The sequence below is a fragment of the Rhinolophus ferrumequinum genome, chromosome 13 (genome assembly GCF_004115265.2).
Source record: "Rhinolophus ferrumequinum isolate MPI-CBG mRhiFer1 chromosome 13, mRhiFer1_v1.p, whole genome shotgun sequence".
In the NCBI taxonomy this organism is placed as follows: domain Eukaryota; kingdom Metazoa; phylum Chordata; class Mammalia; order Chiroptera; family Rhinolophidae; genus Rhinolophus; species Rhinolophus ferrumequinum.
The window spans coordinates 55,254,992-55,282,127 of record NC_046296.1 but is presented as its reverse complement, the minus strand read 5'-3'; the positions used below and the strand labels follow the sequence as shown (position 1 = coordinate 55,282,127).

At 35.3% G+C, this 27,136-nt stretch overlaps 1 protein-coding gene across 7 annotated transcripts in view; it reads left to right on the top strand.

Moving 5' to 3' along the window:
- NCOA1 (nuclear receptor coactivator 1) overlaps window positions 1-27,136 on the top strand; it is a 209,816-nt gene that overhangs the window by 145,349 nt on the left and 37,331 nt on the right. For all 7 annotated transcript variants that reach the window (XM_033124418.1, XM_033124416.1, XM_033124419.1 and 4 more), the window contains 6 exons: window positions 1,655-1,834; window positions 3,084-3,179; window positions 7,418-7,558; window positions 14,953-15,100; window positions 16,413-17,733; window positions 20,488-20,668. In XM_033124418.1, the coding sequence (XP_032980309.1) occupies window positions 1,655-1,834; window positions 3,084-3,179; window positions 7,418-7,558; window positions 14,953-15,100; window positions 16,413-17,733; window positions 20,488-20,668 (2,067 nt within the window). The remainder of the gene's footprint in view (window positions 1-1,654; window positions 1,835-3,083; window positions 3,180-7,417; window positions 7,559-14,952; window positions 15,101-16,412; window positions 17,734-20,487; window positions 20,669-27,136) is intronic.

The window sequence follows — 27,136 nt, the reverse complement described above, 5'->3', positions numbered from 1 at the left end:
AGAAGCTTCTGCTCGAAATTACCTTTTTTTTTTCAGTTTAATTATGTCCAAGAAAGAGACAAAGGCATATCCTTCCCTCTACCCTGCTCAAAGGGAAAAAAGAAAAATAGAGGTGGAAGGAAAAAAGAAGGAATATACTGTCTTATTGCATATGTACTAAAAATAACATTTTTGGATATAAGTGGATTCCACTTAAGGGTTCCAAGTGTAGTTGGACGGGTTGTTCACTTACAGAGGAGCCCAGCTTAGTAGATGGGTAGGGCCTGATTTCCAGCTTCTGTTCCATTGTAAGCCATGTGCCTACTCTTTCGCCTATATGTGCTCCAAAAGTGGGGGGAGGGCCTTGGCCAGAAATCCTATATAACCAAACCAAACATGCAGATAAAATGTTATCCATAGTTCTTTATTTTATACATTGTTTACTTGATGGAATGGAAGCCTTAATTCTTTGAAAAGAGAAGTATGAGTATGTGTTTATAGTAACTGGGGACCTGAAATGACTGTTTCTATTAAAATCACTAGTTTGATATTTGAATTATCAAGGTGTCTTATGTGTTTCGTTATAGAATTATAGAGTGTAAATGATTTTAGAGGTAATATAATGGGTTCTGCTACTTTAAAGATGAGGCAAAGATTAAGAAATTAACCCAAACCTCTCAACTAGCTCATAGCAGAACTGAGACTCCTTACTCCAGCATTGGTTTGTTTCCATGATTTCCTCTAACAGTTGATGACACTAGATTAATGCATAGTAAAAAGGAAGAAGTGTCAATGCAGAGGGTAAGGTAAGAAAACTGTTGGGAATGGTGAGAGGACAACCTTAAAAACCCTCTGACGGCCACCATGGTTTGGCTATAACATTTCAACTGGGCAATGGTGACCTGCTACGCAGTGATTCTCACTAGACATCTACAGACATCTTTTCTATAACTGAATTCACTTTTCTCATATTGAATCAGGTGACATTTCTGTTTTGACAGTCATTTTTTTCTAATAAGTTACTGATTACCCACAGTATTCAAGGTATTGTAGAATATAAACTGTGCAAATAAAATTAAGTGCAAGAAAAAATGGTTATGAAAAACTAAGATTGGTCTCTTATCTATTCTAAGTATTTTTTTGGATCACAGAATCCTTTGAGAAACTTTGAATCCTTTCCCCAAAAAGGTGCACAAACACATAGCCCATCCTAAGAGTTCATGCCTGCCAGGTTAAAACTGCTTAACAATGGACCTATGGTTTTCAATCATTTTTTATTGCCAGAGTATAACTGGAAATAAACGGAAAAGCTTATTAATTAACTGCTATAAAATTCTAAGTAAAAGAGCTAGTAAGCTATTAATTTTTGATTTTTGCCTTTAACTGTTTATAAAGACTGTTAATGAATTAGACTATTTGTAAGACTTTATCTTTGAGGGCGGAAATTCTATGCAATCTGTTGGAAATTTTACAGTTTTCTAATTGATAGACATGTAGATTTGCTAAGGAAGATAAGTATCCTATTGCCTCAGGATTATGTTAGATCTGAAGAGGTCAGTCTATCTTTTAATCTAAGTATCTAATTAGCAGATGGCTAAAGGTATGTCTTTTGTATCTTCAGAGTTTGTACTTTTTCGCTTTATTCAAAGGCATATAATCAATTTTTCTTCCACAGTAAATGGAGTTCCTTGGCCTCAAGAGGCAACACGACGAAATAGCCATACCTTTAACTGCAGAATGCTAATTCACCCTCCAGATGAGCCAGGCACCGAGAACCAAGAAGCTTGCCAGCGCTATGAAGTAATGCAGTGTTTCACTGTGTCACAGCCAAAATCAATTCAAGAGGATGGAGAAGGTAAAACAAAGGGTGGACTTAAGATGTTTGATTGCTTTTTCCATGGCTTTCAGGAATTGGGAAGTAACTGATTACAAAAACTGCCTTCTTCAGATAGTATTTCTTAATACTTAAGAAAAATATTGCTAACATCTAGAATCACCCTTTTAAGTTCCCCCTAATTCTCAATTTTAAGCTGGCATGCCCACTAAAATGTCAAATTAAACCAACTTGCTGCCTCGAAATAAGAGATGTCACTAACTGCTGCCAGTTGGAAGTGTACCAGGTACAGCAGGCTGTTGAACAGCTCTGATTTATTTTAAAGTTTCAAGTTTAGAGTGTAGGGAACATTGGAGAATAGAGTTAGCATTTTTGAGGCCATACAAGGTAATTTACAAGGAGAAAGCTTATGAACAGATGAATACACAGCTGAAGCTCTAATATGAACATGGTATTAACATGACATTATTTAAATAGGTGACAGTGGGTGAGTTTTCCATGTGAACTGAGACTGAACTAAGTTAAGAACACCGCAAATTGGAAACTCGAGTAAGGACCAGGGAAGGTAGGAGACGAGAAGTCAGTCAGGGGCAAACAGGCCACATATATAGTCAGTCTCACCAGAGAATGGGTGTCACAGTCAACTGGGGACTTTCTACAAAATACACAAGCAAGGCTGCCTTATATGATAAACATTCATATTTAGCTGTGTGATATTGTGTGCGGCACTCTCAAAACAATTTGAAAGTGGGACTTGGAAAAAATTACAGATCCTACAACATAAAGTCCTCTGTCAAGGGCAAATTATGCTTCTTCAGAAACAGTTAAATGTTGTTTTTCTCATGTGATAATTATTTGCACAGTGATTATGAGATTAATCTTTGTAGCCATTAAGTACTGATGAATATAGTAAATTGATCATAAACTTGTATTTTAGAATGCACTGTGTTGCTTAAATCTAGCCAGAACTGCTTCTTCAAGTTGTTACCATCCCAGTCCATAAGATGCATCCGTCTCCTCTAGTATATGTAAGAACATTCAACGAGAAGGGATAATTTATGCTAACTGGATGCATTCTCTACCTGGAACTAGCAGGGTTTGGTTGCCAGCAATTTTATTTCTACTATTTTACTATTAGATCAGAGTGACTCCAATATTGTATCAGATCCTGTATCATGTATTGTTTCTATAAAAACCGTTAATGGCAAGTAATAGATGTGAACCATTTTCTACCCTCTTTCCTTCAATTTCCCCTTCTTGTTTTGGGCAGATTTCCAGTCGTGTTTGATTTGTATTGCACGGCGCTTACCTCGGCCTCCAGCTATTACGGGTGTAGAATCTTTTATGACCAAGCAAGATACTACAGGTACTAACTGCAAAGTTCAGAATGTTCCCTCGGTATTAATAATGTGTCTATGCTTTTAAAACTAATTACATCCACAATTTTGTGGCCTTCTGTTCTCTGCTGTTCAGCTTCTGTTCACTAGTCTTATACAGAAAACATTTTAAATGGTGATTTTGATATTGTTCATTTTAGACACTAATCATTGTCATGAGCAGGTTACTGGGAGGAACATTATTTTATAACTATTCACATACCTATATTTGTTTTGATTATAAATTATTTTTCATAATCATGGAAGAAAATTTTTAAAGAAATGTGGCAATGTAGATATAAATATATTTATTGATAAATGGATATAAGTATGGTGGTTTTAATATTATGCTTAAATGTATCTAGCTATTTTTTTTTTCCTTTATACTTTTTCTTTGAATTTATTCAGCATATAATTATTCAATGCCTGCAAATACCTGTGCCTGTGTGATAGCTCAGTGTGTACATGGTTGAGCAAAAAGCAACGATATAATTACAAATTGTGGTGTGAGATGGTATACAGTAAGCTAATAGAGAGGACTCATTTTAAAATTCGCTGGTTAACGAAGGCCTGTCTGAGTAGCTTATACTGAACCCTTAAATCCCTAAGGATGAGGTGGTGCCAACTATGCAAAGTATGGGTGTTAGAAGGGGGCAGTGAGGAAGGGGCAGGGTGCAGAATGAGTGTTCCTGGTGAAGGAAACAGCCACGAAGCCCTAAGTTAAGACAGAGATGTGTTAGAAGAACTGAAAGAAGGGCGATAGAGCCACGCACTGAGTAAAGGGGAGAACACCTGAAAATAAGACCTTCTTTTTAAAGGCCTGCTTCAGATTGATTTTCACTAAAAGCAAATTCTTATTGTTCTTTACAGTTTGCAAAGTATTTTTCATATATTACTTAATTTTATCTTCACTCTAACACGTCAGGTTTTTATACTTTTACATCAGTTACATATGTATCACTCCTCTTTCTAATTTAAAAACAGAGAGAGATACTACAGATGTGTTTTTTAGCAGACTGAGATTTAAAGAGTCATTTCTAGTAAATTCTTCGTGAATATTTAGTTTTAATGTACTTTTTCACCTTTACCATTGTTTGTAAGACCCTGTTACAATATTTACTAATTTTTTAGTTCCAGAAATCTAATATTCCTATGCTGTGTGCTTTATTCTTGTATTGTTAAAGATAAACTATCACCTACTCCTACTAAAGAGTATATGAGGATAAATTAGCACAGTTGATAGAATATAGTGAAGAGTGTCTAGGAGCTTGGTGATACACATTTGAGGGCGGTGATTAGCAGTTACCGTACCTTTCTTCATTCCCTTTTTGAATTTGCTATGTACATGTTCCTTTTCATTTACCACCAGTAAACAGCACTGGAAAAATGTAATAAACCCTTGTTGAAAACCAAAAATATTACTGCGTGGAGGAAAAATAGGGTCCATTGAAAAATATAACTGGTCTTTTGTGTCAATACAACCAAATAAGGGCTTATGAGATAGCAGAATAAAAGCCTGTTGGAAAGGGGTAATGGTTAGGTCACAGAATAAATGTGGGAGATGAGAGAGGTCTAAAAGTTATGAGGATAATTTAGGAACAAAACTTTCAGCTTTTCCTCATGTTGCATTTCTAGAAATGGAATCCTGAATCGGATTGTTTTAAAAAAGACTGTATTTTCTCATTTCTACAAATAAGGGAATGGTGACTTTTCCAAAACCATACAGCTAATTGCTGAAAACAGACATCTTTAGGCCCTAATAGAGAGTCTTTCATTTATATTGCATTGTCTTCCACCAAAACACTCTTAAAAGGGCATCACTGTACACACACACTTATTACACAAAAGATACCAAAGAAAATACAAGACATAAAGAAACTAGAAAGATGCCAGAGAAATGTAAAATAGTTCTTAAATGTAAAACTAACATTTTATTGTATCATAGAACTGATTGAAATAAAAAATAATAAACTAGCTCTAGTAAGTATTAGATACTTAATTCCTTAAAATTTTAGTAGTATTTTTAACCGTACATGAGGTGGTTCCTATCCCTTTAAAAAAAGAAAAAAATCTTCTGCCCAGAAATACTGAACAGTGGTTTATTTGGTTGGTTGGTTGCTTGGTTAAACTTTCCTCTAGCAAGCAAAGGAAATCAACCTGTTCGTGTTCTCTTCGAAGATAGTCACTGCCTTAGCCAGTCGTCTGTTACCGTTGCTGGTAATTTAGTCACGTTCCCCCCTCTAGTCCCACAATGCAGACTCTCTTGCTCTCCTGTGGGCCAATACTGACACGAACACATTAACAGACACACACACACACGTGCTCCTCCCTTGGTAACCACCTGTGAGTAGTACTACTGCAAATGAAGGTTATGTAACAGTGGATTCTCTGCTGCAACCAACTCTTGATCTCTGATGCAGTAAGAGACAATAATTAAAATTCTTTAAAAATGCAAAATTGTGTAGAATTGTACTCTAGAAAGCTATGTAATTTTACTAACTGTTGTCACCCCAATAAATTTAACTTAAAAAAATCCAAAATTGTCTATAGTTTCAGTCACAGCGTTCATCAGGCTTTCCCCAAACTATTCTTAAATAACAGAATTCCCTATTGAAGTGTTAATTTATTTCCTTTCTAATTTAATAATTTCATTTTATTATTTATTTACTTATTATTTTATTAATAATAAATTAAATTATTAATTTATAAAGTGTAAATTAAATAATTTCATTTATTCCAACACTTGGGCAACAACTTGCTCAGACTGACTCGGGTACACAGATTCAAGAGGTCTAATAAATACTTAATTCTAAACAAACCAAGTGAAATATATAAAGAACTGATTCGTTAAAATGAGGAGGCACAGAGAGTCCAATAGATTTGAATTGATTGTGTAAGAAAGGGGAAGACGAGGAAAAGACACAATCAGGCATTCATAGAAGAAGAAACATGAGTGGTGAATAAACATGAAAAATACTCAGGTAACTGAGAAAATACAAATTTAGACCATAACTATTTTTCACCTACCATTTTTCACCTTGTAAAAAAAAAGGAAAAAAAGAAGCCTGACAATACCAAGTGATGGAGAGGATGTTGGATTAATAGTAAATCTCATATAAGTTTCTAGAAAACAGTTTAATACTATAAAGTTGAACATTCACATAGCCTACGACTCAACAGTTCTATTCCTACATATGTTCCCTAGAGAAAGTCTCACACACATGTACCATGGAAAATGTGAGAGCTGTTCATAGCAATACTAATTGTAATGGCAAAAAACTGGAAAAATCTAGATGTCCATTGACAGGAGAATGTAAAGACAGAGGGATGTGACAAGTGAGGCATACACGCTTACTAGAGTGGTATTGGTAAGGTTTAAGTTTCTGAATTGGATGGTGGCTTTGCAGGTTTTCATTTTATTAATCTAATTCTTAATTTATATACGTATATATCTTAGCCATATTATTGTGTATGAATATAAGATTACATAAAAAATAAAACAGATCTGAATAATCACAAACTGGATTAATTGGCCCCTGATTAACTAAGGAACAATTTGCCTGAATTCTTCCATAGTCATTTAGGAAGTGTTCAAATGTGATAATAGCAAATCACCACTAAATTTCATAAAGCATGTATTCTGTGTGCAAAGTACTTAGCAAATTTTAATGTTCTTACTTGTTATCTCTTTCTGATTTAACTTGTGAAGGCATTCAGTGTTTGTTTACTCTTAAATGCAATATTGCCTGTAGCCCAAGAGGAGGTAGAAAAGGAAAGACTTGCTTACTTTCTCATATTCTCTGAGTTATTGGAAATTAATTTAAACAAAAATAATACATTCATTTCTGCTTCTCCTTCCCTAGTGAGTAATTCAGTCATTAGTGTATAGAGAGGAGGACCCAAAGAGCCAGCCAAAGGAATTTGACTGGCATTAGTCTCAGCAGCTTCCGGTCTCTATGGTATGACTTTAATACTTGACTGGAATTGAATTTTCGAACAGGACATACTAGTACATAATACACTCCAAGGCCAAAACAATTTTTATCATCATGTCATTGATATACTTTGTTACCACAGATAAACATTAATAGTGCTTTTTAATGTGTTTTTTTTCCCATCAAGCATTTGAGGGGCAGAATATTTGAGATGAAATTGTTAGTTTTGAAGTAAGGCTGATTTATATCAAGAGGCTATCTATCATAAATGTAAATTTTCATTCTTTGTATAGGTAAAATCATCTCTATTGACACTAGTTCCCTGAGAGCTGCTGGCAGAACTGGCTGGGAAGATTTAGTGAGGAAGTGCATTTATGCTTTTTTCCAACCTCAGGGCAGAGAGCCATCTTATGCCAGACAACTATTTCAAGAAGGTAAAGTTTTTCTCTCTCAATTATTTTCACTAACCTTGCTCTTTATTAGTATTGAATAATTTATATGGAACTTATGGCTTAATAAGTATTTTCTCCAAATTACAGTTTTGCAGTGATCAGTTTTAGGAAAGGAGGAAATGGGTAAGCAAAGTAATTCATGAGTGGATCCTGAATTTGGGGATGCACATTTTAAAGAACAGGATATCATGCGATGGTCACTCACTCATTCATTTATTCATTCATTCAGCAGACGTGTCAAGTCCCTCACATACATAGAACACTGTACATGTAAGATGCCAAGGATACTGCAGTGACTAAGAAGCAGAGTTTTGCTCTCAAGGAACTCAGAATATATGAGCAGAATGTATGACAGGCTTACAGATCAGTGGGACGTGGACTATAATAGAGGTATAACCAAAAGAAGAAAAAAATTAGTTCTGATTTGAAGAATCAGGGATGGCTTCAAAGAGGAAGTGATGGCTTTTGAAGATCATTCCCAGCAGCACAGGCATGTCAGCGTACTTCTAGACAACACAAAGATCTATATCATGCATGTTTACTTCTTGTCTGTCACAGTACCTGCATCTCCTGACTCAGGTTGAAGTTTCAAGTTAAGAATACATCATATGAAATTATTAACTAATAATTGAATAGCTGCTGCATCATAGTAAGTCTATGGGAGTATAAAACAAGTGCATGAACTTAACAGTAGTATAGGAAAGGCAGGGTCAATTATCTTAGAATAAAGGCCAGAAAGTTCATAGATTCAGAGCAAAGGGATTTTGATGCACTTTAAAAATATTGCCATGTAATTCCAGTAGCCTAATACTCCTCTTGCAATGTAATTTATTCTCCAATCTCTTAAGTAAATAGTTTCTTTGGAAACAGACTCTTTGTATCGCTGTTCTCGAAAAAAACAATTTAAAAATATTTTTCATTATTTCATCATCCTTTTTAATGTTAAAACATTTCCCCATAATATCAGGTTTTCTAAGTGTACAGATTTTCCATTCATTACATTTTAGGTCAACTGCTACCTAATGATACGGAAGAAACAGCTTTTTTTTTTTTTTTCCAGGAAGCCATCTGTGTGAATCTCACTAGTCTGGTCACTTCTGGGACAGCTACCTACAGACTAATGGATGGCCAGTGAGCCTCTTACTAGACTGATAGTATCCCCAAAGATAGTATTTCAGTGAATAGGACCAAGAAGCTATATTTTTTAAAAGTTCCCAGGGAATCCTAAAGTGCAGCCAACACTTGGAAACCATTACAATAAGCAGCTAATGCCATCCTCTGGTTGCAAACTTTGTGGCTTCCTCTCCCTAGAGTGGCACTTGACTTTTGCATAGATTTGAGACTCGGGACACTGTCTCCACTCACTGCCTCAAATGCTGAAGTATATGATACTCTCTGATTTTTGCCTTAACTTTGATAAGTTGGGCCTTCTGAGACTTTCCTTAAAAGACTTTTAATTTTATTTGCCTGTAATTTATATACATTTCCACCAAGGCAAGCCAGGTCTAGGTTTTTGTCTCATTGTCCAAATGACTAGGCTCCCCATAGATGTGATTGAACCACAGATTAAAGTTAGGTGTTCTGAAACCATTAGAATTATTTATAAAGTAGGTTGATTAAAGTATAATAAGTAATTAATCTATCATTAACATATGATGTGAAACAATTTAGAGTAAAAGCTAAAGAAACATAATTCAACACTTCTTCCCCATTAGTCATTTCTAATATCCTTTCTTCCACTTTTTTTAGAAAAAAATTTCTCAATAGAAATAACTTGTATTTTTCTCTGAATTAAGTTGTCCAGAGTTCATATGACTCTGATTCTTGTGTTTTGAAGATTCTGGACAACTTACCAAATAGCATTCAGGGATTGAGTACATCTTTTTCTGATATTTTATATTCAGCAGTATCTAACCTGGTAAGAAAAATGTGATCCATGAAACACTTACATGGGATTCACCTGTAAAAGATATTGACCTGCTGAATTAAAATCTCAGCTGAGGGAATGATATGTTAACCAGCTCCAAAGGTAATGCTTAATTTAAGTACATACCTCGGAGATACTGTGAGTTTGGTTCCAACCCACTGCATTAAAGTAACTATCACAATAAAGCAAATCCTAATCTTTTTGTTGGTGGAGGGTCCTGCCTACAATTTGTTAAAAAAAAAAAAGAAAGAAAGAAAGAAAAAAAAAAACCCAACATCTGTGAGGCGCTTTCTGTAAAACACTATAAAGCAAAGCACATTAAAAAGAGGTATGCTTGTACATCAAGTTTGAGAACACTGGTCAGTCAAGAATGGAGAGAGATGGAAATTTGCATTTGCAGTTCTCTTGCTGCTTCTTCACTTAGGGACAGTGTGAAAAGAGTGAAACAAGTTATGTATCCTTGATTTTGTAAAAAACTTTTTAAAAGTGTGTAAAACTCTATAGTCACTAATGTTTAGGCAAGAAAAATTTGTCCTTCATCTGTCTTCTTTTTCCCTGCCCGTTAATTTACTCTTTGACGGCAGTGGCTGGTAATCCAATTTATGGATTAAAAATTTAAGTTTGTTCTTATTTAGTTTTTTAGCTGCTTTTGACAGTGAAAGCTCATGGACTACTTTTCAAGGGAGTTTACCATTTTATTTTCCAGAATCAAATTTGAAAACATATTTTAGCCAAAGAATAGATGGAAGCATTTAGCATAAACTAGATTATAGCATTGAGACTGAGGGGAAATGGGTATCAGGATTACCTGAGGAACTTCTTAAAATAGGAGAAGGTCCATGCAGGTGTACATTGTTTGGGAAAGGTTCCCACTTTCTGTTCAATTTGAAACCATTCCTTTAAAGAAAAGTCTAGATTAAATGCGTCCCAAAGTTCATCTGGGACTGTTGTTAAACCAGATTTCTGGACTCCACCCACACTAATGAATTAGAGTCTATATTCTGAGATGTTTTCTTACAGAGAAGTTTGGAAACTATAAATCTAAGTTCCAGAACATATTAATAACTAAAACTAGGAAGTGATGTTTCCTGCTGAATTAAGGTTGGGAAATGTTTCAGTCTCCTACATTTGGAGATTCATAAGATGTATTTAAGGTATTTAAATTTCTGGGAAGTTCTACAATAGAGGTACTTGTTTGACTTTGTTATCCAGATTTATTTTTCCTCAGAATACTTCTTCCTGTAGTACATCTGTCAGCACTTAGGGAAAGTAGTTATGGGAGGTGTTCGGCTAGATAGCCTAGAAGAGTTTCATGAAAGTTCTCTTTACCGACTGTTAGTGATGTAATGGATCATTTCTTGTCTTCGAAAGATGTCCATGATAAATTATTATGTTAAAAAATAGGCTAAGAAAACATAGCGTATATAGTATGATCTCACTCTTATATATCTATTTATCTAATTCTAGAAGGTTCACAAAGTGATGGGATTACAAATGTCTTACTTATTCTTTGTTCATTTCTCTATTATCTTACCTTTATAATCACAAAGTTATTTTCATTAAAAAAAATATCACGAGACAGTTGGAAGCAGTTCATAGTATCAAGAAGTTTGGAAGCATTGCTATAAAACATAAATCCCCATATAAATTATTAACCAGAATGTTCTTTGAGACTTGTGTAATGTGGTTAATTTCATGGTCCGTATAACAGACTTAACTGAAAATCTTTTATGTCAAATTTTTTGAGAATATTTAAAATACGAGTTTATTTTCCTTTTTTATAAATTTTGATATACTGAATGGACTTTACTCAGTGATGATTAAAAATCATCTTAGGGCATCTAGGGGTAATTTTTTTCCTTTATCTTAACTACAGTTTTTTAAATGGCATTCTTTCTGCATATATCTAGGGAAATACCAAAAAGAAAAAGATGTCTATACCATCATTGACCTATGGTACCCTGCCACTCATTTTGTACCTGCCTGTTTAGTTAACATCACTAAGGCATATTTGCTAAGGTTATCTCAGCACCAAATTGGGTGGAGTAAAAAAACCCAAATATCTCTACTTAGAGCGGCTGTAACCAAAGAAAACGGTTTCCTTTGCTTCATAGCTCTGTCGAGGCCTATTCTTGGGTAAAACAAAAACAAGAACGGTTGCCATTAAAGGTTCTTTGAAGGGTTTGTGGGGTATCAGTAATACACATCAATAATATCGCTCCACGCTAAGTGTTCTAAAAATTTTAGAAATGGACACAGGAGTTCAGGAATCAAAATACTAGCTACATGCCTGGCAACGTGAGATCAGAAAACAAGGCAAGGACCTGTGATCAAAATGAGAGTCCAAATAGTTTTGTCCAGGACTAAACCTTGACACCTACTTATGGGAAAATTTGGTGTGGAGAGCAAATGTTTATCCAACCCGCTTTGTAAAGAATTGTGGCTCCCTTACTCCTATCTTAATTCAAAATATTAGTGATTGTTATATAGTCTCGAAGCTCTTGGTGTAAATGGTGTCTAGGGATCAGCTGAATGTGTGTATCATTCAGCACATACATGCTTTGGAACCTACTTGTTTGTTGTTTGCTTTTTCTTTGGTGTTTATTCAGGAAATACTCCTTCAGTACCTGCTGCGTTCTAGGCTCCATGCTTGCTGTTTTCTCACAACATTATTGGCTTCATTTTAGTGATGATGGGTGAAGGTTAATTTGCATTATTAAATCCTAAACTTGAAAATGACAAAGTCAGAGCTCAAGCCTGAATCTGACTCCTAGGCTCGTCTTCTTTGCATTGATCCATGCTGCCTTCCTGTTGACCTGTCCATCTGAACAATTAAGCAGGAGAAGACTTTTAGTTAACTGGATAGTCTTAATTAGGTTCGGATTAATTAAAGTTTACTGTATTTAATATTGCCTTTTTCATTTCAAGGAATGATGGAATTATGATGTACTAAGTCGTATTCCACACATTATCATCCAAAATAAATAACCTAACTTCAAAATTTAAATCATTTCTTGTATTAATTGGGGTTCTCCGATTTTGGAATTCTTACTAGTTTAGATATGGTCCTACCAGTTAAGGCTGCATAATTACCAAAGGACTATTGATGTTTCTGTAAGCCGCATTAAGTACCTTAATGTTCCCATGCTAGCCTGAGTTTCTGGTTCCTTCTCACTTTATAGGGTTTGTCAATAAATCAAGAAATTTGTCTCCATTGATTTCCATTACAAAAGTAAGTCTAGATTCTTACAAGAACAAAAACATAAATTGAGATATAAGCATTTGAGAACATAGCTAAGATTTAAAATCTGTCCTTTAAAAAAAAGTGGTAGTCGATCACAAGTTAGTATTAACCTATTTAGATGAGACTTAAGTTGAGGATCAATCAGCAAGTACTTTATGATTTTATATGCAAAACATCGTTCATGATTCAATGGAGAGTAAAAGACAAGAATGGGCCACAGTACTAGCCCTCATGTTGATTCTAGCCAAAAAAGAAGTGTGTAAAAAATTATCTACCTCCTATTCAAAGATCTGGAGACGAAATTTTTAGGAAGCAATGAGAAATAAGATTGGAAATGCAAGTTGAAGTCAGATTACATAGAGCTGTGCTGTTCAGTATGGCAGCCACTAGCCACATGCTGCTGTTGATCACTTGAAATGTGAGTAGTGTGACTGAAGGGCTGATGTTTAAATTTTATTTAACTTTAAATGTGAATAGCCGCATGTGGCTGACGGCAACCATATTGGACAGTGCAACTCAGTAATGAAAAAGCCAGTGAGTGTTTTGCAGCAAAATGAGGCGCTCCTAAAGAGCAATGCAATGATAAGGAAATAGACCAAATGGCATAAGCAAAATAACATGAAATATATTGTGTCTTATCTGACCCTGTATATATTTGTAGCATTATCATTATCCCAAGTTAATAATTTACCTTAAAATGCCACTTTTTTGTTGTAATAGTTGTATTTTCCAAAATGTGTTGTTAAAAAGATATTAACAGTTTATATATATATATATATATATATATATATATATATATATATATAATACATATATATATATATATATATTTTTGGTTTTGCTCTAGCATATGTTTACTTATACCCTTACACAAAAATTACCAGTTTCCATAAAAGACTCTTCATCATTTATTATTTCATTAGATACTAAAATTCTTCATGTGCTATATTGGTAAATGCACCAGAGATTTGGCTGAAATTGCCAGATGGGTAAGGCATTCAGTTGGTTGGACATAAATCTTAACCCTTTCAATTAAATTTATATCCTGGTTTTGGTACTTAGGCAAATTTATGTCTGGTGTAGATTTACAACATATTATACCCTCTTCAATTTATATGGTATACCCAAGACAATAAAATAGAGCATGTCTTCTTTTTACTTAAAAGTAATATGTACCTTCAAAAATTATTTATTAATCGGTCATTTTAAGTCTTTTTGACATGTCTTTGAAATGTAATTGAAGCCCTTTCTGAAATGTCTTTGAAAAATAAGACTTAACATTTATTACAGATTAAATTTATATTTATTTGTGGTAGTAATTCTTGTGTTTTAGTGGATATGATTTTTAACTTTGGTATAGCTGAATCTACCTATTAAATCTTTCTTAGAATTCTATTAAAAGATCAATGATATTTTCTTAGTAGTCTGGTATAGCCTTTATTTAATAAATACCAATATAGTTATAATTTTGTCTGCTGTTAATAAAGCTTTAAGATAAAAGTCAATTATGCTGTTTATGTAGTGATTTAACTGCATTAACCTAGTTTTTGTTCCTTGTATTGGTAATCATTGGATTTATCTTAATTTGCTTACGAAATTAAATTCAAACATCAAAAAATAATGCATGCATATGAATATAATAATTTGTTAAACAGAACCTTAGTGATCACATTCCTGAGTGAAAAGTTAAATTTGAATTTTAGTTAAGAAACTCTGTACACTAATCAAAACTTGGAGGGTATATTTTATGGTATGTGAATTATATCTCAATAAAGCTGTTATTTAAAAATCAGCCAGCAAAAGAAAAAAAATCTTGTGAGACATAATAATGAAAGTGAGAAGGAAGAAGGTTACTTCATTGGTATTTTTTAATGGACAGTTAATAAATTTTAAGAGCCTCCCCATTATAGGGAAGATTAAGGTTGATTTTTTTTCTGGTTTGGGGTTTCTTCATAATCATAACTTATATGAGGAGGCACCCATTCAAGTAGAACTAAATTAAAACTTGTCATCAGGTGGTATATTTCAACCAGAATCATTTTCCCCCTCAGATATCTGCTTTGACCTGTTTTTTGAGTCTGAGCAGGCAACAGTTGGAAGGGCCTTTAAAATGAGGTTCTAGGTAGAAGTAAGGCTTGGTAACTCTCCTTTGCCCAAAGTACAAGTGTCAGAATGTTAACTAGGTTTCTCTTTTGTTTGAAACAGTGATGACTCGTGGCACTGCCTCCAGCCCATCCTATAGATTCATATTGAATGATGGGACAATGCTTAGCGCCCACACCAAGTGTAAACTTTGCTACCCTCAAAGTCCAGACATGCAACCTTTCATCATGGGAATTCATATCATCGACAGGTACTACTTATTCGGAGAGCTTCATATGAAATAAGTCAGTTCACATATCTCTTCTTGGAGAAAATTTTTTATAATCTTGTTGGCTAGAAAAGAGAAATTCTACATTAGGCATTAAACTAGTGTGATGAGTATATAATCAGTGTATCCATACTGGGTTTTATAGTTTGTTGCTTAGCTTTGTTGTTCAAAAGAGGAGACAGGAAAAGTAAGGCTGCAAATATGTGTGTTAGGGGTAAAACCAAAAAGGTGGCTAAAAATGTCCAACTTTCCATATATGAACTTATGGTCTTATGAAAGATTTCAGAGTTTGTTAATATTGTTATTTTTATTTTTAAATGTTTTATTTTCATTAGGGAAAACTCGATGGCTCCTGAGTTCAAGTTGACAGTTTCTCAGACTACAAATCATTAAACTATCAACTTGAAATTTTGGAATGTCATTTCCCCTAAATTGTTCTCCTCTCTAAATATGTTTTATACTGGTATATATGGTAAATTCATGGAACCAACTTTTATCCTATGAATTATTTAAAACCCTACATTTACAACTATTTAAAATTTAGCATTAAGTAAAAACAAAGACATTTCCCCTCACTTCATCTTTTCCTCATCTGATGTATTTGCTTATTGGAACATGGTAATACCAGTCACAAATCTGTTGTCATAATTATGCATCTGACTAAAGAACACGATGAAAATCTGAATTTAGTATTCTGCTTTTTTTCTAATTTTAGTTTAATGTATATGCTATGCTTGTGAGTGGAATTAGCACAGTTCTTTTTCTCATATTGTGATTTCTCTTTCAAAACATCTGCTATGTCTGCATATCACCCTTTTTAATTTTTACATCAGTGACACAGTATTTTTCTTACCCAGTCTTCCTCTTTGGAGTTGAAATACTTAAAAGCTGTTAACAAGGGAGTCGTGAATAAATGCTTTGTAAACAGAGATGTGGGAAGTTTCTCTTTCAACCAGAAGTATTACTGTAATATTAATTATTTGTATTCAATTTTGAAAAGTTTAAAAGTACATATATTAGTTTTTTTCCAAGGCCAAGAAAGATTTCTTTCCCATGTAACTGAAGCCATTATCAAATTTACAGGACCATATGCACTATTTCCTATTAAGTGGTGCTAATATTTCACAGTAGTACTAACAGTCCACTGTTTTGCCTTAATGTAAAGTGATACAGAAGCCCTTGATAGCTTGAAATATTCATGAGGTGACTGGTCTTGTTTTATAATATGCATCATAAAAATGTTTTAATGGAAACCAATAAAGATGTTTGAATAATACTGTCTTTTCTCCCATAGGGAACATAGTGGTCTTTCACCTCAAGATGACACTAATTCTGGAATGTCAATTCCCCGAGTAAACCCCTCCGTCAATCCTAGTATCTCTCCAGCTCACGGTGTGGCCCGTTCATCCACTTTGCCACCATCCAACAGCAACATGGTATCCACCAGAGTAAGCCGCCAGCAGAGCTCAGACCTTCATAGCAGCAGTCATAGTAATTCTAGCAACAGCCAAGGGAGTTTTGGATGCTCACCTGGAAATCAGATTGTAGCCAGCGTTGCCTTAAGCCAGGGACAGGCCAGTTCCCAGAGCACTAATCCCTCCTTAAACCTCAATAATTCTCCTATGGAAGGTGCAGGAATATCCCTCGCACAGTTCATGTCTCCAAGGAGACAAGTTAGTTCTGGATTGGCAACAAGGCCCAGGATGCCAAACAATTCATTTCCTCCTAATATTCCAACATTAAGCTCCCCTGTTGGCATGACAAATACTGCCTGTAGTAATAGTAACCGATCTTATTCAAACATCCCAGTAACATCTTTACAGAGTATGAATGAAGGACCCAACAACTCCGTTGGCTTCTCTGCCGGTTCTCCAGTCCTCAGACAGATGAGCTCACAGAATTCACCTGGCAGATTAAATATACAACCAGCAAAAGCTGAGTCCAAAGATAACAAAGAGATTGCATCCATTTTAAATGAAATGATTCACTCTGACAACAGCTCCAGTGATGGCAAACCTCTGGATTCTGGGCTTGTGCACAACAATGACAGACTCTCGGATGGAGACAGTAAATACTCTCAAACGAGTCACAAGCTCGTACAGCTTTTGACAACCACTGCAGAGCAGCAGTTACGGCATGCTGAGATAGACACCAGTTGCAAAGAGGTGCTTTCTTGCACAGGCACCTCTAACTCCGCCTCTGCTAACTCTTCAGGCGGTTCCTGCCCCTCTTCTCATAGCTCACTGACAGAACGGCACAAAATTCTACACCGGCTCCTACAGGAGGGGAGCCCGTCGGATATCACCACTTTGTCTGTGGAGCCTGATAAGAAGGACGGTGCAGCTACTTCTGTGTCAGTGACTGGACAGGTCCAAGGGAACTCCAGCATAAAACTAGAACTGGATGCTTCAAAGAAAAAAGAATCAAAAGACCATCAGCTCCTACGCTACCTTTTAGATAAAGATGAGAAAGATTTAAGATCAACTCCAAACTTGAGCCTAGATGATGTAAAGGTGAAAGTGGAAAAGAAAGAACAGATGGAGCCTTGTAACACAAACCCAACCCCAATGACCAAACCTGCCCCTGAGGAAATTAAACTGGAGTCCCAGACCCAGGTGGGTAATTCCTCACTTCACACGATGAACATTCCTGGTTATTTTTTCCTTTTCATTTATTTTACTCCAACCGTAGACCAGATTTGGATTCAGGCTGTTTTGCTCTATCCATTGGTTTATATTGAAAGGTTAGTATCAGTGGTTGAAAAATCACAAACAACTTTTGAGGGCTACAATATTAATGCAGTATTCTAAGAAAGTAGACATTTCTTTCTTTCTATAAAATCACAGTTCACATCTTTGGAGATTTTTTTTAAAATAACTCTCCTGCTCCCTCCTGCCAACCCCACCTATTGAATCCAAGTGTCTGAGAATAGAACCCAGAAATCTGTATTTTAAAGAAGTTCCCCCAGAGCACTCTGATATCAGTGCTAAGTTTGGAACCTCTGATATAAACACCGTGGGAGAGAAATGTGAGAAGGTGGGTGAGGCTGCCCAGACTGTTTAGCTTTGTTATTTAATTTATTTTGAAACATTTTCTAAAGCTGTTTTTCTTCTCATTTGATTCTAACCATACTCAACCCCCATCAAAATACGCACTTGAGTATTCTGGTAGTACGGGTATATAACATACCCTGAAAAGTAAATGTAAATAAATCTTTGCATAAATTGTTATGGATTAGCAACCTTTATGCTTAGGCTGGGTTGAGGGTGGGGTGAAAATTAACAAGCAGCTTCATTTATTGAATAATTGCTGTGGACTCTGAAGGAATTTAAAAGAAAAACAGAGAAAATATGGTCTCTCCCCTCTAGGAGCTTACAGATTATTTAAAGTGTAAACATCCATGAAATAGCTGAAAATGTATTTACAAAGCAGTTTATCAATAAGGCTCTCCATTGTGAAGATTCAAAATTAGCATACATAGGTCCTTCAGTTTCTTCAACCAGCTTTATTTCCTGCCCTCGTCTCGCAGAAATCTCTCTCTTCCCTCTGGCATACTGTACTCTAGGCACGTGGAATTCCTTGCCATTCCTGGGATAAACCATGTCTCTTCTAAGCATCTTTTGCTTTGCCTTCCTTTCCATGTCCGCTGAACTTCCACTCATCTTCACAAACCGATTCAGACTTCAAGTCTGTAAAACCTTCCCCAGTAGCCCTAGTTGACATTTGCTTCTTCTGTATTCTCATAGCGCTCTGCATTATTTTTGTTTACTATTTGTAATAATACTATTTTGGTTATTTCTTTATGTATGTGCTCTTTGAAGGTAAGGCTGTCTGTCATGTTTCTTGGTACAACTAAATTAAGGTGTTTTTAAGCTGGAAAACAACTTTAAATAATGACTATATTAAAATTTCCACTCTATAAAATTAACTTTAAAAGTAATGGGTTTATAAAATAAAGCTATGGTGTACAGTCCTGGCATATCTGTTTTGGTACCCATGTACACACATTTTTGCTGATTTTATACCACGAGTGGAATTGCAGGATCTTAAGATATGTGTGTGTTCATCTTTAGTAGATATGCCAGCTTTCCCAGTGTGTGAGATACCTTCTAATTGTTCCACATTCCTACTAATACTTGGTATTGTCAATCTTTTAAATTTTAGCCATTCTGGGTCTGCGTAGTTGTATCTCTTAGTTTTAATTTGCATTTCCCTGTTAAGTGTTTATTGGTCATTTGTATATCTCCTTTTCTGAATAGCCTGTTCAAGTGTCTTGCCCATTTTCCCAATATGTTGTCTTTTTATTAATGACTTGTAAGATTTCTTGTGCATTTTAGATGAGTCTTTTATTGGTTATGTATTTGCAGAAATCTTTTCTGTGCCATGGCTTGCCTTTTCCTTCTCTGACTGGTGCTTTTTGATGAAGTCAAGTCCTTCATTTTAATGTAGTCCAGTTTGTCAATTTTTTCCTTTACAGTTAGTACATTTTGACCATATGTAACAACATAATATGTTCAAAAATGTTCATAGTAGCTTTATTTGTATTAGCCACAAACTGGAAACACCCCCAAATCCATCACAGTAGAATTTATAAATATGTTGTGACATAGTCATACAATAGGGTACTATTCAGCAATGAAAACAAATAAACTACTGCTACATGTGACAAGGTTTCTGAACTTCAGAAATGTGATGTTAAGTAAAAGAAGCCAGACATTTTAAATATATATATATATAATTCTACTTATATAATCTAGAAATACTAATTTGAGTCTAATTAAATAATGAAATACAAACAGGTAGACATTTTATGTTGATGAATTAACTCAAAGTAATCATAGTAGAATAATACTGTGAAAGAAAGGCCAGTTTTCTCCTGTGCGTAACCGCAGACACATGTAGGCACTCCCTGTGAATTGGAAAAAACTACTTCTTAAAAAGTTTCCCAAACTTTTTAAATTATAGAAAAAAGGATATCAATGTAAATTTGTCATCATATAAAATAAGTCATTTTACAAAATTTTGAAAAATGTGACAGAAAGAAATTCACCCTCGATACTATCATTATAACATAGTGTTCTTGACACCTTTCCAGTTCAATCTTTCGCCAATGTATGCATTTTATACCAAGATATATTAGATAAATAATATGTGTATATTATCTTGTGTCCTTCAGTATATTAATATCATAAGCATCCAAAATTTTTTCCACTGGAATAGTTAGGTCATGTAGTTTCTAATTATTCACATGTAGGCATTCTTTCATAGTTACACTTAATTCATGGATTTTAAAGGAACAACCTTTTTTCTACATTGTTTCAGGTGAATGTATAGAATATACTTCCTCTAACTTTGGTTTCCATTCTTAGTTTACAGCTGACCTTGACCAGTTTGATCAGTTACTACCAACGCTGGAGAAGGCAGCCCCGTTGTCAGGCTTATGTGAGACAGAGAGGATGGATGGTACAGTTACCAGTGTAACCATCAAATCGGAGATCCTGCCGCCTACACTCCAGTCCACCACTGCCAGACCCACTTCCAGGCTGAATAGTATGTGTTGAGGACAAAACCTCATTTTAAGCTTTTAATGATAATGCTGATTAGTGCTTTGTCTCTCATCATCATTGCACAGAAATGTTGTTTGTTGAGAGTGAAATATCTTTTCATTAGTGCCATTATAAATAATATACAGTTATCTTTAGACATATAAACTTCATGCAACTTGTGTATTTTAAATTATAGCATAACATCTACATTTTTGTATTTAATTAGTTAAGGTGAATAGTTGATGTTAAGGAGAGCAGTTTTGTGTTCGTTCCCAAAACGTTCCATAGCAGGACTTTCAAAAATATAATACTGGGTCAGATTATGTTTTCCAAAGTGTTGTCCTTGAACACTAGTCCTAAGAGTTGCCCCCCAAAAACGGATTTTGTGCTAAAATACATTTGCAAATGCTACATGGCACCTACATCATTACTCTTTAAAGTTCCACAGTACATGTGAAAGGTTTCAAGAAGTCATATGTTAAAGAAACCAGTTTAGATTTCTTTAGCTCAGCGTTTACCAACTTTCTTGATTATGAAATTCCTTTTCTCAAGTAATAACATGTTACCCTACAGAATGAGTTTTCCATAGAGCACTCTTTAGAAGACAACTGTGTTGAAATGATTCACCGCTGCTCTAGCTAGCCATGTTAGTATTCTTCTAATTAAGAGTGACTTTCATAGTATAGTATTTCAAATTCATGAAGATTGGACTCTCAATTTTTTTTCACCTATCAAATTTTGAAGTTGGAAAAAAAAACAATGGTGATAATTCCATTGTGTGACTTTGAAACTAAAAGAAACTAACCAGCTCACTTTCAAAATTTGCTGGGATTCCTGACCTAAGTCTTGTCCCTCTTCTGATGGAATCAGATGTGGGACTCATTTATTTCAGTCTTACTGCAGATTTTAACTGTCATGACATAATTCCTGAAAGTTTACCAGGATTTTCAGGCAGCTGGAAAGAAGAATCTTGAGTCATCCCTGACATTTTTGGAAGCAGTTTTTCAACTAATAGATAAGAGCAGAAGTCTAGGTTCAAGTCTCACATTCTCCATTTTATTAACAGTATTATTTCAAGTAAATGAATTTTCTGAGCCCTATTCTCTTTATCTGCAAAATGAGAATTAGATGAGATGATTTTGAAAGTCTCTTCTAGTTGAAACTGAGAGTCGCCACACTCTGGGATATCAGGCACAGTTGGGGAAACAATAAGGTACAAGGCTGACAGGTGTTAAAGCACAAGTCTACATGTCGATCCTGGTCCTCTTCCCCATCCTACATGGGGTATGTGAGGGTAGGTCCCTAAAGAAAGGTCATCCTGCCAGCTCATCATTCAGTGATGAAGGAAATCCAGAAGATACCAGTTTCACACTCAATTCTCCTAGGCAGTGTTTTAAAACACTGACTAAACAGACACAGAGATCACAAGACTTTAAGGGAAGTGTACAACTTGAAAGAGAGCAAAAAAAACAAACAGAAAAAGAGTATGCAGTGGAACTATACAGTGAGTGCATGGACAAAAAAAAAAGCTATTAAAAGTTTTGAAAAGATATTTCATCCATGATTATGATAGGAAGAAAAAAAGGGACAAAGGACAAGGTAGAACTTTTGGAAATTAGATATACAAAAATTTAAAATTTCAAGAGAAATGTTCAAAGATAAAGTTGAGAAAAGCTCCAAGAAGGAACAAAATGACCAAAAGACAAATATTAATAGAAGTAGGGAAGAAAAAGTTAAGATTGATCTAGGAGGGCCAATAATGATTGCTGAGAATTCCAGAAACCGAAAAATGAGGAGTGGGGAAACAATGGAAGAGAAGATACTTGTAAGCAAATAATAAAGGAGAATTTTCTAGAACTGAAGAACATAATTCTTCAGATTGAAATGGTTCAACAAGCATCCAACACACACCAAAACAAGACCTGTATCAAAGCTTATCATCAGGTAATTCCGGAACATCAGAGAGAAAGATTCCAAAAGCTTTCAGAGAAGAAGATATGAATTGAATACGGTGTGAATCGCCAAAACTTAGATACTGTCAAGCCATGAAAAGACACTGAGAAACCTTAAATGCATATTGCTGAGTGAAAGAAGCCAATTCTTTACATACTTTATGATTCCAACTATATGACATCCTGGAAAAGGTAAAACAAAACAAAACCAAAAAAAAGACAGTTAAAAGATCAGTGTTTGCCAGAGGGAGGGAGGAATAGGTGGAGCATGAGGGTTTTTAGGTCAGTGAAACTGTTCTGTATGATACTTTAATGGAGGTTACATATTATTAGACATTTGTCAAAATCCATAAACTACAACACAAAGAGTGAACCCTAAAGTAAACTATGGGCTTTAGTTAATAAAATGTATGAATATTAGCTTTAGCTTATCAGTTCTAACAAATGTATCGCACTAATGCAAGATGTCCATCAACAAGAGACTGGTGTATTTATAAGATGAAATACTGCTCAGCAATGAAAGGGAAGGAACTGCTGGTAAATGGCATGAATTTTTCTTAAAAACATGCTGAGTGAAAAAAGTCTAGCTCTACAAGATCACTGGTTGCCAGTGGTAGGGTGAGGTAGGGCGATTGACAGCCAAGGAGCTCTTGAGGGAACTTTTAGAGGTGATAGAAATATTCCATTTTCATGATTGAGGTGGAAGGTTATGGGTTTGTTATACCTTTGTCAAAATTGAATTGTACACTTAAAATGGATGTATATTATAGTATATAAGTTATACATTTATAAAATTTACTTTAGAGATATCTGAGGTTAGAATGATTTATAATCTATAACTAGGCATCCAAATTTCCATTAGTAGTTGTGAAGGTAGAATAAAGACATGTTCAGGTATGAAAGGGCTCAAATATTTGATGGTGTACTCACTTTTTCTAGTGAAGATCCTAGGGGATGTACTTCAGCAAACAGGGAACAAAACAAGAAAAGAGAAAAATACAAGGTCCAGAGGAGACAGAGGACCTGAAAGGAAGTCCAGGAGTGATAGCTGACCCCCAGGGTAGGGAACAACCAATGCAGGTTGAAATAGAGGCCTGAATCCTTGGGGAAGGAGGCCTCCCAGGAAGAAATAGAATTGCTCTCTTTGAGTTTATAGGAAATACTACTGATTGATAAGTTTATATCAAAAAATGTGGAAGTATCTGAAAAACTCCCCTAGAAAAGCAGGCAAGTGAAAAAATAGTAATTGTTAACTCCAGAAAAAAGGAAGCTTAGTAAAGAAAGGAGATTCATAGTGCACAGTGTGACTTAGCAGTGAGTAATATTTGCATAGTCATGAGAATCTAAATATTAACTTTCAATTTTATGAAAAGCTAAGATCTCAATTAGAAAATTGGGGACACAGAAAGTAGTAAGAGAGGTAGGTGTGAGAGAACTAAGACCTCATCTATCACGATGGAGAGTCACTAATCTAAAATTGAGATAGCAAGAAGTAGCAGCATATGCATATTTAGAAATAAATAGGCAAACGCCGAAGAAAACAGCTGCACAAGATGAGAATGGGTGCCTCTGTTGAAAGATGAGTAACCAAAGGATCAGAAGGGGAGAGGCAGGAAACTGCTTTTATTCATAATGAACCTTTTGATTTTGACTTTTAAAATTATGTATATGTGTTAATTAGATAAAAATTAATAAAAATAGAAAGTGTTCTACAAGCCTATGAAAGGGGAGTGATTTTCCTTCGTAGTCTGTCTTGAGGCAGATAGCTTTTTTCCTCTCCTGAGATTTCCTCCTCTAAACACAGCTTCTTATATAAAAGTATGTAAATAGGCCGGAAGCTGTTAAGGCTTGTGCTGAAGTTGGATGGCGAAGGCCAAAAACATAGAGGGAAAGATACTGAGGTATGAGGGGGAGGGTGACAGAGGCAGATGCCAGTCTACAATGTTTCCATATAGATAAGAAAGAATTCAAGAGGCATAAGGCTAAGGAAACAAGTGGGGCAGGAGACAGTAAAAAATAATAAAGGATTGGAGAAGAAAAACAAAGAAAAAAGAAGATAGGGACAAAAATGCGATAGCATATGAAAGGGAAGAGAAGGAATAGCCTCTGATTCTCTGCATCTTCTAGCTTCTATGTTGTTGACCGGCACCTTTTACTAGAACCAGAGTCCACTATGGAATGCCCCATTCCATGTCTTAACCTTGTGCCCACCCAGGAAACTTAAGCATCTTTCTTTACTTTAGTCTTCAGTCTTAAACTGAACTGTGTCAAGTGCAAATGTCTTGCATAGGACAGTTTAATTATCATCATATTTTAACCTGAGATACACCAATGAGAACTTCTGGATCTATCTGCCAGGGCCCTTTTTTCTCCCATGCTTTTCTTTTCCACTCCCTTTTGCACTATATTCTGAGAGAATCTGTGGGCCAAATTTTCTAGATCAAAACTGAATCTTCAACTATGTCCATTCTGCTCTTCAGTCCATCTGTTGAGTTCTTCTCATTGCAGCTATCATGTTTTCAATTTCTAGAAATTATTTTTCTTTTTCATAGAAGTATATTTTTATGGATATAGACTTTTTAATCTGTAATGATAAATGTATTATACTTTGTATTATATGTATTATCCTGTAAGGTTCATCCATTTTCTGTACTAGTCCTATTTCCTTTGCAGGTACTTTCTTTGTTACATTTGCTATCTCTCTTTCTTGCTGTTGGCTTCTCTCGAATGTTTGGTGAATTTGAGCTATCTGTCCATCTGCAGTTGGCCCTTGAGCAACAAGAGTTTCTCCTGCTTGGATTTTTTTCAATAAATACTGTAAATGTATTTTGTCTTCCTTAAGGTTTTTCTTAATTGCATTTTCTTTTTCTCTAGCTTACTTTATTTTAAGGGTACAATAAATAATACATGTAACATATAAAATATGTGTTAGTCAACTGTTTCATGTTATTGTTAATGCTTCCAGTAGGCTCTTAGTAGTTACATTTTTGAGGAGTCAAAAGTTATATGTGGATTTTCGATAGTGGAGGGGTGGGGGGATTGGAACCCTAACCCCTGCATTGTGCAAGGGTCAACTGTATACTGAAAAAGACCTAGAATGGAAAACATAGGTAGCTAAGTGTTTCTTTAGCTAAAGTGAGAAGCCCTTTTGCTCAGGCAGTGAATATAGGTTCTGATTAAGAGGATCTGTTTCTATAAAAAGTTGTTATGAGTGGGGGTTGGGGATGGGCAAATCCCTCGTGGCAGCCCTCGCACCCATTTTGGGAGATTCCCTGAGCAGAACTCCTACTTTGAGTCCTGTACTTACCACTTTAATCCCATGGGCAGATGCCAGAGTCAGCTGCACTTAGAGCAGGGGCCTGGTGGCAGCTGTTCTGTTGTCCTTTAATTATCCCTGCAACTGCCATGGCCTGATCCTTTACCGCTCCAGTGACCACTGAGCTTGGAGTGGTTCTGCCGTTCTGGGAAAACTCCCTTTTGGAAAATCTTCTCTTTGTCCTATTACAAGATTTTTAGTTTAGCTGAGGTTTCACCATCAGTTTGTTTCCATCTGTTTTATCTTTCAGCAATTCTTCATTGTTCTAGTCAGCTGCCATGATACTTCTTTGCCTTTCCTTCAGCTGTAGATTTATTTTTCCTGTTTTATTTCTTTTGTTCTTTGAGTCATGTTTCTAGAGAGAGAGAAAAATGTACAGGTGATAAATCTGCTACATCGAACCAGAAGATTTTCTTGGGTCCATTTACACATGAGAAAACTAAGGTCCAGAGAAAGAAAACACACACACACACACACACACACAATCATACATAGACGAAAACATGCACACACACACACACACACACACACACACACACACTATCATACATAGACGAAAACATGCCCAAAGTTATACAAATAGTGTATACAGAACCAGGATTTAAATTTCAGTCTGCCTGGTTTCCAAACATGCTGTTTATATGCACACACACGCACACAGATGCAGTGTGACCGAGTGATTTAAATAATTTTGTTAGAAAGATGTACTGCAGGAGCAGCACGTCAAGATGCATACCGCTTTTTCAGTGTAGACAACTTAGGAGGGGGGTGTTAATCAAAATGTGTACAGCATGCCTCTTCAGCAGTACTGTCCAAATGTCTGTGTCCTTTTCACTCTCTTCAAACCCCTACCCTTTAAACGGCGGGATTGACTTTTGATATTGTCTGATGTTACTTGGAGCCAAATTCATTGATCCAAAAAGAATAATACTTTCTCAAATCAAAACAAAAACTAGATGTAACTATAAAGAGATACATTGTTTTTGAAGGACTCATACACTAGTTAAGACTGTTCTAGAATTCCAAAAATATTTGAACATTGACAACATCACTGGAGGAAGTGAATGACCTCCTGAGGTGGTTGTTTTTATGTTCTGTGAACATACGCAGTCTGAGATGATTATTTTTAAAATCTTATTAATTTGAAGGACATTAAAAATACTGCATAACTCTAAAAATAATGTTTTACATAAAACGTTTTTAG